The following is a 21,314-nucleotide window of genomic DNA, read 5'->3' as shown; positions in this document are numbered from 1 at the left end:
CTAGTGAGTTGCTTTTAAACATGACCCATTTGCCAACTATTCACCAAACATGGTCAAAATAATCCAGATTCACACTGTCTCTATGAAATACTGGCACACAACAGGTCACAAGATCTCTATCGGGGCATTAAAAGTTTAAGTGTGGTTCAAAGTGGTTTCATGTTCAAATGCCTTGAAGGATGACACTTTTAAATTGAGGTACAAATGATTAAACGCATGGTGCTAGTGGTATACACAATAGTACTCAAAAGCTTTGGCAATCTGAACAAATTCCTCAATCACATACTATGTTAATATTCTAAAATTAAGTGGCAGTTTGTGTACTCAAAATTTGAAAATCCAATGTTTTAAATCTTTAAGAGAAACCATTACATCACATCCTCTGTGACCATTACTCATGCATCAGGATCCACCACTTTCTGACAATAGGAAGTGTTTATATGGACAAGAATAATGTTGGGTCAGTGATTCAGACTGAATAGCTCACATTCTATTTTTATTAAATGGTATTCTGGGTTTTAACTGCTTTGTTGGGAATTAAATTCTATTCATTTATATATTTTATCATGTTAGAAAAACCAAAGGAGTTATGTACATGTTCATTCACCTAAACATTAATATTTATGCATCACCAGTGTTAAAGCAGAGAATACATAAGCAAGATATACCTATTGAATTTAAAATATCTAATATTTAACTACAGCTTGAGGTTAGCTGCAAGGAAAGTGCTTCTGCCTATTGGTACCACTAAGTAATGGTACTGGAGTTTAGCAGCACTGAGGTTGAGTATTGTGAAGTTGGGGTGTTAAGCCTTCAGAGACACTCATGGAAGGTGAACTTAAGGTTTTCAGAATTCAAGATGGAATACAGGGTGTCTCATTGGTCATTCTTTATGCCAGTCAGGAAAGGTTGGGAGGGAGTTGACAACCTCAAACCCCCTCACTCCCAATCAAGGCTGTACATGCATTTTGCACATATCATGTATTAGGTAAATGATTCAAATTAATTTACAGAAAATAGCATTTTGCTCATGGTAACATTGAGAATCTTTATTCAGTACAGTCTTAATGATAAATTTCCACAACACAAAATGTAGTACAAGCAGCTCCTTAAATAAAGACTAATTTGGAATGGGTTGTGCATGCAAAGAAAAATATTTGGATTTACATTGTGGTTCATAAAAACATCTCAAAGTTACATCTACATAACAATATTGCAAAAGTATTTCAAGCACTAGAGCCTTTCTATGGTAGCATTATTCTAAACAGCAGTAAGATGAATAACCAGATGAATCAGTTTTCTTTTGTATTGGCCAAGGGAGAAAAGTTAACATTGCCAAAATGGAGAACGCCTATTTAATAGTGTAATGGTTCATAAATGCCTCAAAATAGAGGCTCAAATAGATCTTTACATCCCATTCAAAGGTGGTACCTTCAATACTCCCTCTATATTGCACTGGAGTCTCAGCCCAGCCTGCAAAGTCCTGACATGAAGCTTTATCCCCTCAATACGCCAAACCAAAGGCAAAGTACCTATTAGTTGAGCCTAGCTAACATATTAAAGAATTTACATCACTAGACTTCATCGGACAGTTGTGTTTTAACTCTCTCTTTTAGTTCAAGGTTAAACAGAATGCCCTGGAATTGGGGATGGTATGAAGTTGTAGAGCCCGTGATTTGGTTGCCATGGGGGCAAGGAGCCCATGTCAAGTCCTAATGAAAGTCAGATGCAAGCTTTAATATCTAAACACAAAGGAGAAGGCTGCTGTTCTTGCTGCTTGCAGACTCTTGAAGTCATTTCAAAAGAAAAAGACTGCTTGGTGATTAACCCAGAAGCAAAGTTTGGTGTGGAGAGTTGAAGACCAAAGCATCACCAGTCGGTGTCTTGCTGCTGGAAGTCTATTCAAGTATGCTCAGAAGATCGAGTGAAGGGGGCTTTGTTTAAAAGGACACAAAGATTCACCCTGGTGGGGCAGGAAGAAGGGAGCTTGTTGAATCACTGACAGACACTTGGGACTTGTGTTAAGTAGTAACTGGGGGTCCTTTTCCATAGTTTGGTGTATTAGTTACCTACCAAGTAATGTTTAGTCGATGCTGATTTGTGTTTGTTGCAGTAAAAGTCTTAATACGTGAAATCTTGTGCAATTCCTTCGCATGGGTCACTGGGAAACTCCAATCTTTTTTAAAAAAGTTATCGGTTTCTACAGGGATCATAACTCACATAAGATGTTTGTGTCTGTATAATTGTATAGGGCGGCCCTTTGTTTTCTGATTGGTCCATTGGTAACTAGATTGCAGGAAAGGCTAGAATGTCAAAGTACCTTCATGCAATTCATGGCTCTTTATGGATTCACAAGAATCACTTTCTTGATAATTACCTACTCTTTCCAGACCATGATCACAAGTATCTGCACCTGTGAACAACAGCCTGGTATCACACAATAGCACTCAAAGAACGACCCACAATCAATAAGGATGGATTGAATATATAACCTTATTTAGTATCTTGTGTGAGAATAAATCATCCTGGGAACTTGAGGCAAATAATAAACACTGAACATGAAACCAGTGACCAATGCAACAGTCAGTGAAATTTAGTTTTGAAAGAGGGGAGTGGGAGAAGTGATATTTAAAGAGAATGCCTACATTCAGCGTCATGATGCCTAAAGTCACTACCAATGATGGAGGAAACCACTGCCGATGATGAAAGAAAGGACAGGACGAGCAGTATTGAAGTGGAGATTGCAAGCAGAATTTGAAGGAGAAAGATGTTACTTTTAAAGTTAATGTGTGCCAAGTTGGGAACCATGGGATGCTGTGAAGGAGGGTATAAAAAGACAGGATGTGGCTGTGCAGCTGTAAATGCATTGGACTTTGTGCAGGGCAGAAGTGGAGGCCAGGAGAAAAGATTACTGGAGAAATCAAGCTCTATAAAATTGAAGCATAGCTAAGGATTTTGGTGATATGAAGAAAATAGTTACAGATTAGGTGAAAGTAATTTTGATGATGAAACAAATATTTAAAGCTTAAGGACTTTACAGTGACAAATATTATAGTGGGAGCTCATAGTGTTTTTTACTTCATTTCAAGCAACAAGATTCAAAAGTGGAAATGTGTGGAAAATTCGTCTCCATGGTGTCAATGTTACTCTTCTTTGCCAGAGAATGTTATATTTTCTAGCTGAAGGTGAAAAAACATTTACTCAAAATTCATTTCACGGCATTGAAGTGGTCAAGTACTGATTCATGTGTTTCAGCGAGGACTGTATTTTACACATCATTTTGGTTTCACTTTGATAGAAACAGTTCCAAATTTATACTTCAGTAGGAACAGGGCAGAAGAAAGCAAGTAAGGATTAGTCAAGCAAAAAAAGTGATTGTAAGAGTGAAATTAGTTTTTCCATTTTCTTGCTCAGGTTGATTACAGCCTGTTCTTAGAATCAAGAGTCACTTTTTGCACACAATAAAGTCAAATTATCCAGCAATGTGAATGAAGCAGCAAGATATTTTGAATTAAGAATAGACTGCATTTGTGGGTTTAAGAGTAGACTGCAGTTATGCCTTTGTCCAGTGCAGGCATGATAGGCCAAACAATCTCCTCCTGCACTGTAACAATTGCGTGATAGTTTGGATTAAGCTTCGCCCATCCAAGCAAGTGACAAGAATTCACTGAACTCCTGACTTGAGGTTTGCAGATTCTGGAAGTCCTTTGATCCATCACTGAGCCAACCTTTATAGTCAATGATGATACTGCTGGTCTTCTTCAGCTTCTGGTCAACCTCCAAGATTTTGATAGTTGGGAAGTGCAGCAATGGAGTAGACTTTTTGGGCAGGTCTTGGTGATATTCAACAAAACCAGTAGTTTTAAGAGTTAAGGAGAAAATTGTGCTTAGCTAACTTGGAGATTTTTGAGAGGTAACAGAGCAATGTACATGGACTTCCAAAAGGTATTTAATACAGTGCCACAAGAGACTTGTGAACAAAGTTATAGTTCATGGAATAAAAGGGCAGTAGCAACATGGATATGAAATTGGTTGAGTGACAGATCAGTGGTTAATGGATGTTTTTCGGGCTAGAGGAGGGTTTGTAGTGGAGTTCCCTGGGGTCGGTGTGGGACCCTTGCTTTGCCTGATCTATATTAATGATCTAACATTGGTGGCACAACTTCAGAATTTGTAGATGGAAGCAGTGTAAACTGTAAGGAGGATAGTATAGAATTTTAATAGGATATCGAAATGGAATGGACAGACAGGTGGCAGTTGAAGCTCAATGCAGAGAAATGTGAAGTGATTCATTTTGGTAAAAACACAAAATATAAAATAAAGGGTACAATTCTAAAGAGGGTGCAGGAGCAGGGGGACCTGGGTGTATATGTGCATAAGTCAAAGAAGGCAGGACAGGTTGAGAGCATGGTTAATAGACTATACAGTATCCTAGACTTTATTAATAGGGGCAAAGAGTACAAGAGCAAGGTGGTTATGTTGAAATTGTATAAGGCACTAATCGTGAGAGGTCTGAGCAGAGTAAATAAACTGCTCCCACTTGAAAGAATTGAGAAGAGGGCACAGGTTTAACATAATTGGAAAAAGCAAAAACAACAAAATTGATTGAAAAAAACTTATTCACACTGCAAGTGGTTAAGGTCTGGAAGGCACAGCCTGAGAATATGGTGGTGGCAGATTCAATTGAAGCATTCAAAATGGAATTAGACATTAAGTAAAAAAGGAAGAAAGTGCAAGGTTAGAGGGAGAAGGCAGGAAAATGGCACTAAGTGAACTGCTCTTTCAGGAAGCTGGTGCTGACATGATGGGCCGAATGGCCTCCTCCTGCACTAACGATTGAGATTCTCAATCTGAAGGCTAAATTATCAGTACTTATGTGTTCCATTGATCTTGAAGATATACAGAAATGGAAATGAGTAAATGAAACAATAGAAGGGAGCAAAACATGAAACAAAAATAAAGACTTGCATTACATAACAGCTTTCAAAACCACCAGACGTCTTAAAGTTCCTTACAGCCAATGAAATCATTCTGAAGTGTAGTCACTGGTGTAATGCAAGAAAGTGTAATTAAGGGATAAGATGAGAGAAATAAAAACAGAAAATGCTGGAAAAACTCAGCAGGTCTGACAGCATCTGTGGAGAGAGAAACAGAGTCAACGTTTCGAGTCTGTACGACCCTTCAGAGAAGAGTTTTTCCAGCATTTTCTGTTTTTATTTCAGATTTCCAGCAACCACAGTATTTTGCTTTTATACAAGATGAGAGAAGCCGGGCAGTCCTCACCGTTACAGTGAAAGCGCTGCCGCCACTGACTGTGAATATGTAAAGAGCTCCGGCATCCCGAACTAAGGTCAATCCGCTGCCGACTCGCCAGCATCAAAAGCCTTCCAGCCACAAGTTAACAACTGGTTCTAGCGAACCTCACAAACTTCTGTTAAAGAAGCTCTCGCCTGCGAGACCAGGCAGCGAGCACAACTCCGCCCGCCAGCCCCAGCCCAGAGCCCCCGCCCAACCTAGAGACAGACTCACCCCCTTGGGATCTTTGACGAAGTAGCTGCCGCTCGACCCCTGCGAGATCCGCTGCGGGTAGACGCCGCTCTCGATGGCCTGCTCGGCCCGCAAGACAATGTCGGTGAACTCGGGATCCTCGGGGAAGTGGTTGAGGTCAGGCCCTTGGCTGCCGGGGCTCTGCGGGTGCTCACAGCCGCTGTCGACTGGACTTGGGCAGCTCAGGAGCGGCTCCTTCTCCGGATACAAGAGCAGCAACGAGGAGGAGGAGCCCAGCTCCGACTCGCCATCTCCCTCAGCCTCATCCCGCGCGGCCCGGGGCAGGAAACGCACGGCTCCCCCCGGGTTACCCGCATGCTTGCTGAAGCGGACAGCAGCAGCGCCGAGCCCCGGGCCAGAGGCCGCATCCTCTCCGCCCACCGGCAGGCGCTCCAGCGCCGGCTGCTCGCCACTCAGCGCGAGCTCGTCCATTCGACTGTGACGTAACAGGCGGCGGGGCACACTTTCAGCTCGCGCGCTCACACCTGCGCTCTCACCGTCGCCATCTTCTGAGCATGCGCAGCACCTATCTTTTCCCCATCTCCACAGCACTGCTAAGATTGTGCATGCGCAGGTGAGATGAGTGGAATGTGAATTGAAGACCTGGAATATCCGTCGGTGATGTCACAATAGTCTCACTGCTGGTTTTTCGCAGTTACATTATAAACATTGTTCATTTTGAAAACAAACTTTATTAAACTTTTTGAAAGTTTCGGTCAATCTTAATGGTTAAATGCACCATGGCGTGGGGCAAAGAAGCGATTTCAGCCACAATGACCATTATTAAGCTGCTTCTGACTGCTGTGTAGTGACTTTGCAAGCATGTAAATATCAGCTGAATTCATGTGTTCTGAAAGCCAATTTCAGAGCCTGTAAACTGGGCCCTATTAAATGGACAAATCCAAATGGAGAAGTCTCCGTCATCAAGCAATCTCAACATTTGAGGAGAGCAAAACAAAACAAAAACAGAATTACCCGGAAAAACTCAGCAAGTCTGGCAGCATCGGCGGAGAAGAAATCAGTCAACGTTTCGAGCCCTCATGGCCCTTCGGCAGAACTGCAGCATAGTTTCAACAAGGGAGAAATATAAATTGGTTTAAGGTGGGTGGGGGGTTTTTGTTTTGTTTTGGATTTCCAGCATCCGCAGTAGCTTTTAGCTTTTTGTTTTTATCTTTGTGTTTGATTGACTGCCACCTCTCTTCAAAAAAATGCCCTCTTGGAAGAAGTATGGTTCTGTCCTCCGACAGGATTTCCGACTGTCTCTTCTGCCCTGCTCACCTTCATTGCTTTCCATTTCTCTCCTGGTGTTTGACAAGGTGTTTACTAAAACCCGCTTTCACAGCCATATCTCCTTTCTCAGTGACTGTCTCCGTCTCCGACTCACCCCACGTGGATTTCAACTGAAATTCCATCCCTCTTGTTTCGAACCCACCCAGGATTACAGGTATCTCCGGGACATAAAACGTTTCTCGGACTGCTGTTCCCGTCGCATTCTGAGATCCACACTCAGTGCCATGCGCCGCCATATGAACACACTCGACCTCTCCCTCCAGCAGCACCGCCGCACCCTTTTTCAAAGCTGCGCGTGCCCCCAGTTTCATTTTATTCTTCGCCTCATCCGTCGCCTCAACAAGAAACTTTTTCTCTTTCTCTCAAGTGCTAAGGAACGCAAGCTCCAACAACTCATCGACTCCAACACCCATCTGGGACCCTCCACCCCTGCTTGTCCCTCCGTCCTCACCCCATCTTCCAATCCCAGCCCCAGCCGCGTACTCACTATACCCCCTGACCTTCCCCTATCCGATGCTGAACGTTCAGTGCTCAGCAAAGGACTTAGTTTCATACCCTTACGCCCTCATCTCAATGAATTTCGGACTCGGCATGATGCTGAACTCTTCTTCCGCCGTCTTCGTCTCCGTGCTCACTTCTTTGGGCAGGAGTCCTCTCCCCGTTCAACGGATCCTTTTACCCACCTCCAATATTCTCCCTCCACTTGGACCCCTCCCTCTGGATTCTTACCTTCTCTTGATCTTTTCATTGAGAACTGTCGGCGTGACATTAGCCGTCTCAATTTCTCTGCTCCTCTCACCCATTCTAATCTGTCTCTCTCTGAACTCACTGCACTCCGTTCTCTCAGGTCCAACCCCAACATTGTCATCAAACCCGCTGACAAGGGTGGTACTGTTGTTGTCTGGCGCATTGACCTCTACCTCGCGGAGGCTGAGCGTCAACTCGCAGACGTTTCCTCCTACCTCTCTCTGGACCATGACCCCACCACAGAACATCAAGCCATTGTTTCCAGGACTGTCACTGACCTCATCTCCTCTGGAGATCTTCCTCCCACAGCTTCCAACTTGATAGTCGCCCAACCTCGGACGGCCCGCTTCTACCTCCTACCCAAAATCCACAAACAGAACTGTCCTGGCAGACCGATCGTGTCAGCCTGTTCCTGCCCCACGGAACTCATTTCTCGTTATCTTGACTCCCTTCTCTCTCCCCTTGTCCAGTCCCTCCCCACCTACATCCGTGATTCCTCTGACACCTTACGTCACATCAACAATTTCCAGTTCCCTGGCCCCAACCGCTTCCTCTTCACCATGGATGTCCAATCCCTCTACACCTCCATCCCCCACCAGGATGGTCTGAGGGCCCTTAGCTTCTTCCTTGAACAGAGGCCCCAACAATCCCCATCCACCACTACTCTCCTCCGTCTGGCTGAACTTGTTCTCACACTGAACAATTTCTCCTTTAACTCCTCTCACTTCCTCCAAATAAAAGGTGTGGCTATGGGTACCTGCATGGGCCCCAGCTATGCCTGTCTCTTTATGGGGTATGTGGAACATTCCTTGTTCCAGTCCTACTCCGGCCCCCTCCCACAACTCTTTCTCCGGTACATCGATGATTACTTCGGTGCTGCTTCATGCTCTCGTCGGGACCTGGAAAAATTTATTAATTTTGCTTCCAATCTCCACCCCTCCATCATCTTCACATGGTCCATCTCTGACACTTCTCTTCCCTTCCTTGACCTCTCTGTCTCAATTTCTGATGATAGACTGTCCACCAATATCCATTACAAGCCTACCGACTCCCACAGCTACCTCGACTACAGCTCCTCACACCCCGCTTCCTGTAAAGACTCCATCCCATTCTCTCAGTTCCTTCGCCTCCGTCGCATCTGTTCTGATGACGCTACCTTCAAAAACAGCTCCTCTGACATGTCCTCCTTCTTCCTTAACCGAGGTTTTCCATCCACGGTCGTTGACAGGGCCCTCAACCGTGTCCGGCCCATATCCCGCGCATCCTCCCTCACGCCTTCTCCTCCTTCCCAGAAACATGATAGGGTCCCCCTTGTCCTCACTTATCACCCCACCAGCCTCCGCATTCAAAGGATCATCCTCCGCCATTTCCGCCAACTCCAGCATGATGCCACCACCAAACACATCTTCCCTTCACCCCCCTTGACGGCATTCCGTAGGGATCGTTCCCTCCGGGACACCCTGGTCCACTCCTCCATCACCCCCTACTCCTCAACCCCCACTTATGGCACCTCCCCATGCCCACGCAGAAGATGCAACACCTGCCACTTCACTTCCTCTCTCCTCCCCGTCCAAGGGCCCAAACACTCCTTTCAAGTGAAGCATCATTTCACTTGCATTTCCCCTAACTTAGTCTACTGCATTCGTTGCTCCCAATGCGGTCTCCTCTACATTGGAGAGACCAAACGCAAACTGGGCGACCGTTTTGCGGAACACCTGCGGTCTGTCCGCAAGAAAGACCCAAACCTCCCTGTCGCTTGCCATTTTAACACTCCACCCTGTTCTCTTGCCAACATGTCTGTCCTTGGCTTGCTGCATTGTTCCAGTGAAGCCCAACGCAAACTGGAGGAACAGCACCTCATCTTCCGACTAGGCACTTTACAGCCCTCTGGGCTGAATATTGAATTCAACAACTTTAGATCTTAAACTCCCCCTCCCCCCATCCCCACCCCGTTTCTTTTCCCCCCCCACCCGCTTTTTTTTCAACAATTTATATAGATTCTTCTTTCCCCACCTATTTCCATTATTTTTAAATCTAAAACTAAAACCTTTAGTCTTTCCACCCCACCCCCACTAGAGCTGTACTTTGAATATCCTGTTTTCCATTCTTAATTAGCACTTTTCTCAGACAAATACCACCACCTTCAACACCTCTTTGACCCTTTTGTCTGTGACATCTTTTGATCATTATCTGCTCACACCACACCCTCAATGTGTCTCTTTCCCCCCCCCTGCCCCCCCCACCCACCTTAAACCAATTTATATTTCTCCCTTGTTGAAACTATGCTGCAGTTCTGCCGAAGGGCCATGAGGGCTCGAAACGTTGACTGATTTCTTCTCCGCCGATGCTGCCAGACTTGCTGAGTTTTTCCAGGTAATTCTGTTTTTGTTTTGTTTTGGATTTCCAGCATCCGCAGTAGCTTTTAGCTTTTTGTTTTTATCTTTGAGGAGAGCAGTCAGGTCCCTACAGGACACGGGAGCATGCCGTAAAGCCAGTGCCTCCACCCACACCTCCAGCAGTGACTTCATATGTAATATTTGCAGCTAGATGTGCAAATCAAGATTTAGTTTAATATCACATTTGAAATGACACCAACCTAGAGGGTGAACAATTGGTCTCCTTGTTGAACACCCATCCTCCTAAGCGACGGGAGAATCCATCATTATCACGTGCTCAGCTCTGATTATCTGTTCTTCCCTCCATGTGTGAATAATCTTGAAACTCTGCCAAGTCTTCTCAAGTTCACTGCCCAGATTCAACCTTGATGAATGGCCATTAGTACAGATACCAGTGGTGGAGGGGTGCTGATGCCACTTCAAGAAGGGAGAGGAAGGGAGAAGAGGAATAATGTAGGTAGGAAACGTTCATTTTGTGTTTTAAAAAAGCAAGGTTTGATTGGGGTTTATTAGTTGTGCCCTTCTAAAAAGGGAACTCTTTTGTTAGTATTTTTGTGTTGATAAGAATTCAGTTAAAGGAAAGATTTGAACATTTTATTCAGGAAGATGGTGTACCTTTGAAGGGAAGTATTTTTAGTCTACAGTAATATAGAAAACATAGAAAATAGGAGCAAGAGTAGGTCATTTAGTTCTTCGAGCCTGCTCTGCCATTCATTATGATCATGGCTGATCCTCTCTCATTCCTAATTCCTCCCATAACAATAGTAGTTGCGTTCCTGAAAAATGCAACTTTAAATGAAACAAAGTTAAGTGAATCAGAGTTTCCCATTATAACCAATGTAAAAGCTCTAGTTTGGTTCTGTTGGACTTTCCATGTTAGGAAAAACATTAAAACATTACACTCTTTATGTTTAAATACTGTCCATTGTTAAATCACTTTATTCTTAAATGAAATAACTTCTAAACCAAAGTAACTTAAAAAAATTAGAGAAATATGCTAACTGTTCCTACATTCCCCCTTCCAAAGAAAAGTCAAATTGCACTCAAAGCGTTAACCTTGTCCCTCCATAGATGCTGTCAGACTTGCTCAGTTTTTCCAGCACTTTCTGTTTTTATTTATTACCCTTAAAACTAGAACTAGGTTGATCAGCAGTGGTGCCTTCTTCACTCAAAGAGTAATGGAAATCTGCAATTGTCTCCCCAAAAAAGGTGTTTAGGCTAGGTCAATGGAAAATTTTAAAACTTAGATTGAATCAAGGCAGATAGATGAAGTGAAGATACAGATCTAATTGAATGACAGAATAGACGCCAGAGATGAATGGCCTACTCCTGTTCACAGGGTCCTTTTATCTAAAATAAAACTTTACATCTCTTCAATTGTTAACACTTTGTCTAATGAGCTCTTTTTCCTCTTTAGTGGAAAACAATTTTCCTTGCAACAGCTCTTTTTAACTCTATAAAATACACATTTGCCTTCGTATTTGCATGCTCTTCTTGCAACACTCACATTCCTGAACAGGATGCAAGAAAAAAAAGCTTGCACATCTTTTCACTCCTGTTTTTGAAACTCTGTCTTTATTACAACTATTCTTATTCATTCTATAGCCAAATTCTTCCAACCCAACCTTTTGTTCCTTTCAGCTCCAAATATAAACTCACTCTTGTCTACACATTGTTGAAATAGACTCATTATAGTGTCCTCTTTCAATGCGCTTTTTTCTAGAACTCAACTGTGAAGATCCTTAACAAAAACAGAATTACCTGGAAAAACTCAGCAGGTCTGGCAGCATCGGCAGAGAAGAAAATAGTTGACGTTTCGAGTCCTCATGACCCTTCAACAGAACTGAGTAATATTAGGAGAGGGGTAAAATATAAGCTGGTTTAAGTTTGGGGGGGGGGTGGTGGTTGTAGGGACAAGCAAGCAGTGATAGGAGCAGATAATCAAAAGATGTCACAGACAAAGGAACAAAGAGGTGTTGAAGGTGGTAATATTATCTAAACGAATGTGCTAATTAAGAATGGATGGCAGGACACTCAAGGTACAGCTCTAGTGGGGGTGGGGTGGAAAGACTGACAGGGCATTAAAGGTATAGATATAAAAATAATGGAAATAGGTGGGAAAAGAAAAATCTATATAAATTATTGGAAAAAACAAAAGGGAGGGGAAAGAAACAGAAAGGGGGTGGGGATGGAGGAGGGAGTTCAAGATCTAAAGTTGTTGAATTCAATATTCAGTCCGGAAGGCTGTAAAGTGCCTAGTCGGAAGATGAGGTGCTGTTCCCCCAGTTTGCAGCACCTCATCTTCCAAATAGGCACTTTACAGCCTTCCGGACTGAATATTGAATTCAACAACTTTAGATCTTGAACTCCCTCCTCCATCCCCACCCCCTTTCCGTTTCTTTCCCCTCCCTTTTGTTTTTTCCAATAATTTATATAGATTTTTCTTTTCCCACCTATTTCCATTATTTTTAAATCTATACCTTAAATGCCCTGTCAGTCTTTCCACCCCACCCCCACTAGAGCTGTACCTTGAGTGTCCTGCCATCCATTCTTAATTAGCACATTCTCTTAGATAATATCACCACCTTCAACACCTCTTTGTTCCTTTGTCTGTGACATCTTTTGATTATCTGCTCCTATCACTGCTTGCTTGTCCCTACAACCACACACCCCCCCCCCAACTTCTCTTCCCCCCCACCTTAAACCAGCTTATATTTCACCCCTCTCCTAATATTACTCAGTTCTGCTGAAGGGTCATGAGGACTCGAAACGTCAACTCTTTTCTTCTCCGCCGATGCTGCCAGACCTGCTGAGTTTTTCCAGGTAATTCTGTTTTTGTTTTGGATTTCCAGCATCCGCAGTAGTTTTTTGTTTTTATCTCTGTAAAGATCCTTATCCTCATCAATGTTTCTTTTTCTATCAAAAACATCTAAACATTTGTAGCCCAACTCTTGTGCTACCACTTCCTAATTTACTTTTGTTTACTCTTTTCAACCTTGTTGGGTGGGTGTTCTGCACGATGAAGCTTGACTTGAAACCTTCTCACTGATATATACAAACGAAGTTAAGAGTTTTCCGATGGTAACATCGGGACAAAACTGGCAACCGATAGATCCAGAATTATTTTCTGCTGGCGCTTTATTCAATATGCATAGAGCGGTGATTTCCCGCATCTGTGATCCCAGCGGGGGTAGGAGAAGTTCCTATGACCCCTAAGAGTCACACAGTGAAGTAAAACGTTAAAGTGTCAAAAAGTTGCCTGGTACTGTTACTGATGTCTGGTTGGGGTGTACAATAAACTACATTTTGTCCTGACGTTCATTCCAGCTCATTTGGAGACTGTTAGAGCATTGTGGAGATTGGCATTAGTGCTGGACCTGCACGAGCTCTTCGATCTGCTGCACCTATTGCTGCTGAGACAGACACTTCCGGAGGGATCCGAGTGGAGAGCGGCGCTGAAATCTACCCTATAACCCGGTGAGGGGGGCAGAGGCTTCCAGCAGAATCTAGCAGGACAGAGAGAGAGAGAGAGAGGGTGGGGTGGGGAGATATAATTGATGTTGCTGAGAAATGCTCCGGAAAGCTTCCGTGACTGCGGGTGAAATTTGCACATTTGCTCAGACTTCGTCAGAGCTCTTTCAGGCAATGTGCAGGGTAGGAGTTTTAACACCTCCTCACCCTGTGTCAGAAACCCATGTGTTATTTATTATTCGATGTAAATATCCCTCAGTAGAGAAAGGCCGCGAGGTTCATTCTCCCGACCGGGCTTGTGTGTAAGTGCTTCGGAAGAAGGGCTGAGAGATTACTCTACCTCCGAGGTCTCAGTTAGGGCCTAGTGAGCTGGAGAGGAGGGGGGTGCTCACTGCCTGGTGTGGGTCAGTGTTGACTGTGTGGGTCTGGACTCTGTGGGTCAGTGTGGACGATGGGTCTGGACAGTGTGGATCTGGATTTTGTGGGTCAGTGTGGACTGTGTGGATCTGGACAGTGTGGGTCAGTAATGGGTGTGGACTGTGGGTCAGAGTGTGGATCTGAACTGTGTGGGTCAGTGTGGACTGTGTGGATCAGGACAGTGTGGGTCAGTGTGGACTATGGGTCTGGACTGTGTGGGTCAGCGTGGGCTGTGTGGGTGTGAGCTGTGTGGGTCTGGACTATGTGGTTCTGGGCTGTGTGGGTCAGTGTGGACTGTGTGTCCACCACTGTAGTTGCAAGGAAATTGTTATATTGACTGCACACTTGTCTCAAGCCCCAGGAATATGTTCCATTTATTGTGAATATATTAGTAGGTCCTTAACATTTCATTGCCTCTCCCACTAAAATCCAGCGTTTATATCAAAGCTTATCATTACCAAAGGTAACAGTGAATGAATTATACTTGCCTACTTTCATATTTCCAGCATTACAGATGATATTTTTTCAACTCTTAAAACTTGTGGACTTAAAACAGCATTAAGTGAACCAAGTTTCCACCCTAGCACCGAAATGGCCCAGAACAACTACTTGCGTTTATAGTGTGCCTTTAACATAATAAAATATCCCAGAATGCTGCACTGGAATGTTGTAAAGCAAAATTAGACATTGAGCAACATCAGCCAATGTTAGGACAAATGACCAAATGTTTGGTCAAAGTTTTAGGAGTGTCTTAAAGGAGGAAAGAGAGGTACAGATGCTTAGGGAGGAAATTCCAGAACGACTGTGTTTGCTGCCAATGCGGCACACGCGCAGTTGTACTGCTTCACTCCATGGCATCACTGCGAGCGACGGAGATCAGAATGGAGATTATAGCTGCACCAATTGACATAACTGTGATTTAAAACACCAGTTAATCAAAACAATTTAACTTCTCTACAAATAAGAAGTCCATTCATTTGCCGCAGTGCATATTCCATCCAACCTTTTGGTCAAACAGGCAGTACCAAATACTGTGTGAATCATCTCAGATGCACAATTATGCACCTCCCTCTCTCTCTAGCATTCAGATCACCCTCACATTCCTTTCTGCGTCAATGTGCTGTGAATATATTGGTTTGGTAGGGCCTGTGCGTTGACTGATACATTTTGCATGATTTCTAATATAACCCGCACAAAACAATAGCAAATTTCAACTTGAGTTTATGTTATTGGCAAGCCATGTCACTGACATTCCCGATAGTCCATCACTGCACCATTTAACTTTTAGCGTTAAATCGGGCATTTGCTTTGGCTCTGGCTTGTCTAGGACCCAAATGCTACAGGCCTGCATGGGACTGGTTTAAAGAAGGCAGTATCCCCATTATACAGGGAGTTATTTGCTGCCGGCACGTCCGGCCAATGATGTCAATGGTGTCTGCACATGTGCAGTCAAGTGCACATGCACAGACGGATGTCGGTTGCCAACTTGCGTTGGCAGGAGACACAGTGTTTCAGAACTTAAGGCCTAGGCAGCTGAAGGCATAGACTTGTTGGTGCAGCAATTAAAATCAGGGATTCTTAAGAGGCCAGAACTAGAGGAGTGCAGGTACCTTGGAGGGTTGTAGGGCTGGATGAATTTATAGACATAGGGAGGGGTGAGGACATGGAGGGATTTGAAAACAAGAATGAGAATTTTAAAATTGAGGAGTTCCTTGACTGGGAACCAGTATAGATCAGCAAGGACACGGGTGATAGCTGTATGGAACTTGATGCAAGTTAGGACAGGCACAGCAGAGTTTTCGATGACCTCAGGTTATAGATGTTAGAGTGTGTGTGGCTGGCTAGGAATGTGTTGGAAGACTGAAGTCTAGAGGTAACAAATGCATAAGTAAGAGTTTTGGCAATGGATGAACCAAGGCAGGGCAAAGTTGGGTGATATTTTGGAGATGGAAATAGATGCTTTTCGTGATGGTGTGGATAGGTGGTTAGAAGCTTGTTTCGGGTTCAAATATAATATCAAGGCTGCAGACAGCCTGGTTCAGTCTCAGACATTTGCCAGTGATAGGGATAGAGTCAGTAGGTAAGGAATGGCATTTTTGGTGGGGTTCAAAGATAATGGCTCCGGTCTTTCCAATAGAGGAAATTTCTGCTCTTCCAGTACTGATGTTGATTAAGCAACCTGATAATTTAGCAACAGTAGAGGAGTCGAGAGACAGTGGTGAGGTAAAACTGGGTGTTGTCAGCATACATGTGAAAACTAATGCTGTGTTTTTGGATGATGTCGCCGTGGGGCACCCTGTAGATGAGAAATAGGAAGGGGCCAAGGATAGATCCTTGGATGTGGGAGGGAGGGAGGGAGGGGGGCAAAAAACAGAGCTATCAGTGAGGGATCAGGAAGGGAAGTCCTTGCAAGTGATCCCTTGCAAGGATGAGGAAGGATAGTTTACCTTTGTCACAGTCACATAGGATGGATGTTTAATTGGTGTACTAACTTCAGAATTACTGCTAAATGCTGTCACTAATCTGGAAAAGCTAATTTTACATTTGTGGAATGTCAGGTGTCTTCATTATGATAAATTCCACGTATTTTTAAAATAACTTAATACTTTCTCAAAGTTTGTCTTTTACTTTAGCTTCTATCTTAATCCAATCATAATTTATTTCGCTTTCTGAAAATTTAAATTAGAAGTGAGGGATAAACTGCTTTTAACATCCTGGTTTGTTGTCTGTGAGAATACTTCCTGCGTGCCTGCTTCCAGATATCCGTATTGCTGCACAACTAGAGATTTGCTTGACCTGCCACCAGATATAAACTGCTGTATAGAAAGGGGAAGTGATGTACACACATCTTTTTGAGCATCTTTCTTCAAGGTTTACGATGTGTGCCATTGCTTCAGTGCTGACCTCAAAATTCAGATCATTATCCCTGCTTGTTCTCCTTAACTGGGGATGGTAACATGGTGATAATGTTACTGGACTCATACCATGGACACCTGGTTGTCCATCTAATGCTTTGGAGACATGAGTTCAAATTACATCATGGGAGCTGGGGGAATTTAAATTCAACTAATTAATAAATCTGGAATAAAATGCTAGTCTCATTAGTAATGATCTGGAAACTACCAGGTGGTTGTAAAAACCCATCTGGTTCACTAATGACCTTCAGGGAAGGAAACCTGCCATCCTTACCCCGTCTGGCTACACATGACTCCCGATTCACAGCAATATGGTTGTCTTGTAACCACCCTCTGAAATGGCCTAGCAAGCCACTCAGTTGTATCAAATTGCTACAGAAGAAAGCACCCGGTGTGTACCTGCACCACATGGACTGCAGTGTTTAAGAAGGTGGCTCACCACTAGTTCCCCAAGAGGAATTTGGGATGGGCAGTAGATGCTGGCCTTGCCAGTGAAGTCCAAATCCCAAGAACAAATAAAAATAACCTCTCTGTCGTCTTTAATGTGGCCGATCGCACTATTCTTTTCCAATGCCTCTCTATTTTAGAGTTTAGTGGCTTGGTCTTCATTTGGTTACACTCTTAACTTTCTGATCTCCATTCCTCTCTTGGCTCTTTGACTGCTTCTGTGTTATCAGATTGCTTTTCTGGTATCCAGTCTTAGATAATCTGTATTTTTCTCTTGCTAAACAATTGGCAAGATTGAAGCCATTGCCTTTGGCGTTTGAATCACTGCACCTCTGCTATTGATTCGATCCTCCACCTTAACCACTGTCTCAGGCTGAATCTGACTGCAACCATGTGTCTATTTGATCCTACAAAAGCTTTTCAACCCCACATGCTCCCCATCTTTTGTAACATAGCCACCCTTGGCCCACCAGTCGGTGAAGCCTTCATTTATGCCTTGGTCACCTTCAGAGTCAAATATTCCAACAATGTTACAGCTGACCTCATATTTTACACCCTCCATAAACTTCAGTTTATATAAAATTGTGTTACTCATCTCATAAACCTTTGGAAGCCTCAACTCCCATCATCCCTGTATTTAGCAGTAAAATATTTAGATTTGGGGTGACAGATGGCAAGTAACCTTGCCTCACAGGTGCCAGTTGATGGCTATTTTGAGCAATAGGAAGTCCAGGCATCTCCACTTGATCTTTAGTGGCACCACCATCCCTGAGTGTTCCATTATCAAGACCTTGTGGGTGCAGTGGAGGGGAGGGGGTTGTCACCACTGGCCAGGAGCTGAATTGGGCCTTCTACTGGTATGTCAAATTCTTGGCAACAAAAGCAGAGAAGAGGCTGGGTACTACACAACAAGTAGCTCATCTTCTGACCACAAAATGCCTCTTGCTTGTCTACAAGGCTAGTCTGAAGTGCAATGAAATACTTGCCACCTTTCCGGATGTAAACACAACATCGAGTGCAAATCATCCAGGGTACGAAAGTGTGCTTACTTGGTGTCTCTGTCATTGGACTGAGTACAATATTCACCACTGGTGTACTGTGACTGCATTGTGTATTATCTACAGGATGCAGTGCAGCATCTCACCAAGGTTATTCTGACAGCAACACCCTTCCCTGTAATCTCAAACATGAAGAAGGACAGGAGCAGAAACAATTAGTCTGCCATATAGAATTGGAAATCTTATTTTTAAAGTGGTTGTGGTTGATCAATTTGAATTTATATTTAAATATGGAATATTGTATACGATTGGTGATGAATTTTCTTGTATTTCATCAACCAAAATTACCTGCATATTCTTAATAGCATGGTCATAACCACAGGAACATTTACGAGCATGTGAATTAGGAGTAGCTCCCTCGAGCCTGCTCCACCATTCAGTAAGATCATGGCTGATCTGATTGTAACCTCAACTCCATATTCCCACATACCCCTGATAACCTTTCACCCCCTTGCTTATCAAGAGTCTATCTACCTGTGCCTGAAAAATATTCAAAGACTCTGCTTCTACCACCTTTTGAGGAAGAGAGTTCCAAAGAATCATGACCCTCTGAGAGAAATAAATTCTCATCTCTGTCTTAAATGGGTGACCTCTTACTTTTAAACAGTGACCCCAAGAACTAGATTCTCCCACAAGAGGAAACATCCTATCCACATCCACCCTGTCAAGACCCCTCAAGATCTTATATGTTTCAGTCAAGTCGCCTCTTACTCTTCTAATCTCCAGTGGATGCAAGCCTAGTCTGTCCAATCTTTCCTCATAAAACAACCCACCTATTCCAGGTATTAGTCTAGTAAACCTTCTCTGACCTGCTTCCAATGTTTTTACATCCTTCCTTAAATTAGGAGACCAGTACTATACACAATACTCCTGATGTGGTTTCACCAGTGCCCTGTATAACTGAAGCATAACATCCCTACTTTTGTATTCAATTCCCCTTGCAATAAACAATAACATTCTATTAGCCTTCCTAATTGCATGCTGCACCTGCATACTAGCCTTTTGCGATTCATGCACTAGACCATCTAGATCCCTCTGCATCTCAGAGCTCTGCAATGTCTCAACATTTAGATAATATGCTTTTTTCAATTTTTCCTGCCAAAATGGACAATTTCACATTTTCCCATATTACACTCCAATTGCCAGATCTTTGCCACTCACTTAACCTATCCATATCCCTTTGTAGCCTCCTTATATCTGCTTCACAACTTACTTTCCTACCCATCTTTGTGTCATCAGCAAATTTGGCAACCATAACTTCGGTCCCTTCATCCAAGTTATTTATAGATATTATAAAAAGTTCAGTCCCCAGCACTGATCCCCGTGGCACACCATTCGTTACATCTTGCCAACCAGAAAATCACTGTTTTATGCTCTCTGTTTCCTGTTAGCTAGCCAACCTTCTATCCATGCCAATATGTTACCCCCTACACTATGAGCTTTTGTTTCTTTCAATAACCTTTGATGTGGCATTTTATCAAATGCTTTCTGGAAATCTAAGTACAGTACATCACTCTTATCCGCAGCATATGTTGACTTCTTCAAAGAGCTCCAATGAATTGGTTAAACATGATAAAAGCAAATTGCTGCGAATGCTGGAAATCTGAAACATAAACAGAACATGCTGGAAAAACTCAGCAGGTCTAGCAGCATCTGAGGAGAGAGATACAGAGTTAATGTTTCGAGTCCTTATGACCCTTGAAGGGTCTGAAGAAGGGTCATATGGACTCGAAACGTTAACTCTGTTTCTCTCTCCACAGATGCTGCTATACCTGCAGTTTTTCCAGCATTTTCTGTGTTTGTGTTGTCATTGGTTAAGCATGATTTCTCTTTCACAAAACCATGTTGTCTCTGCCTGATTACCTTGAATTTTTCCAAGTGCTCTGCTATAATGTCTTTAATAATAGTTTCTAACATTTTCCCTATGACAGATGTTAAGCTAACTGGCCTGTAGTTTCCTGCTTTCGGCCTTCCTGCCTTTTTGAATAAATGAGTTACTTAGACCAGAAATATCTAGCTTTACAATTAAAACTTCATATAACATGAGTAGTTTTGAATATTTCTTAGCTGACAGACGATAACCTACTTTGGGGGTTCAGCTGAAGAATCAGTCAAGTGTAACTCACTTTGTGACAGGATCAGAGTCCTTAATTATTTGGTTGTTTTGAACGCTACTATCTTACAGTCCGTTGCCAGTTATCCACTACTGTCATTACTTGCAACATTATGTTGAACAGATGGCAGGTGTCAGAACTGTACAGTACTGGTCTCCTTATTTAAAGAAATATATAATTGCATCAGAAGCAGTTCAGAGAAGGTTTACTAACTAATATCAGAAATAGGTGGGTTGTCTTATGAGGAAGAGTTGGATAGGTAAGGCTTGTATCCACTGGAACTTAGAAGAGTAAGATTGACACCTTTAAGATCCTGAGGGGCCTTGACAGGATGGATGTGGAGAAGATGTTTCCTCTTGTGGGAGAATCTAGAACTAGGGGGTCTGTTAAAAATAAGGGGTCGCTCATTTAAGACAGATGAGGATAAATTTTTTCCCTCTGAAGGTTGTGAGTCTTTGGAACTCACTTCCTCAAAAGGCAGTAGATATGCTGAATATTTTTAACGCAGAGCTAGATAGATTCTTGATTAACAAGAGGGTGAAAGGTTATTGGGGGTAGGCAGGAATGTGGGGTTGAGGTAACATTCAGATCAGCCATGATCTTATTGAATGGCGGAGTGGCTCGAGGGGCCGAGTGGCCTACTGCTCTTAATTCATATATTCGTATGTATGTAACTGCCGTGGACTTTGTGGTTGGTGGAAGAACTGATTTAGTCCCCATATTGGAGAGGTTTAAGAGAAAGATTTAGGGACAGAATTCACGGACATTTGAAAATGGTGGACGGGATCCAGAAGTGGAAGTCTTGCCCCTGTTTCTGACAGATCCCATTTTTTGCCAGTAGGGGAAAGGGGACAGAGCATGAATTACATAGGAGGCAAACCCAAACTCAGCCGGGCCATTTGAACTTAGTGC

The 21,314-nt window shown here is 43.2% G+C and overlaps 2 protein-coding genes across 5 annotated transcripts in view; one reads left to right on the top strand and one right to left on the bottom strand.

Annotated features, from left to right (window-relative positions):
- pi4k2b (phosphatidylinositol 4-kinase type 2 beta) overlaps nt 1-6,051 on the bottom strand; it is a 56,017-nt gene extending 49,966 nt beyond the window's left edge. Inside the window, exon 1 of the mRNA XM_078545827.1 lies at nt 5,530-6,051. Within this exon, the coding sequence (XP_078401953.1) occupies nt 5,530-5,979 (450 nt within the window). The 5' untranslated portion in view covers nt 5,980-6,051. The remainder of the gene's footprint in view (nt 1-5,529) is intronic.
- Nucleotides 6,052-12,986: 6,935 nt separating this feature from the next.
- The window catches only part of sepsecs (Sep (O-phosphoserine) tRNA:Sec (selenocysteine) tRNA synthase), a 97,818-nt gene continuing 89,490 nt past the window's right edge, over nt 12,987-21,314 (top strand). The window contains exon 1 of one of the 4 annotated variants that reach the window (XM_078545805.1): nt 12,987-13,043. The gene's annotated coding sequence lies outside the window, so the exon portion shown is untranslated. Of the gene's footprint in view, nt 13,044-13,377; nt 13,458-13,533; nt 13,635-21,314 lie in introns of those variants that run through there. The other 3 variants (XM_078545776.1, XM_078545794.1, XM_078545785.1) reach the window with 3 other exon arrangements.

This window comes from Cetorhinus maximus, chromosome 1, assembly GCF_964194155.1.
Source record: "Cetorhinus maximus chromosome 1, sCetMax3.hap1.1, whole genome shotgun sequence".
NCBI classification, from domain to species: Eukaryota; Metazoa; Chordata; class Chondrichthyes; order Lamniformes; family Cetorhinidae; genus Cetorhinus; species Cetorhinus maximus.
This window is presented reverse-complemented; position numbering and strand designations above follow the sequence as displayed.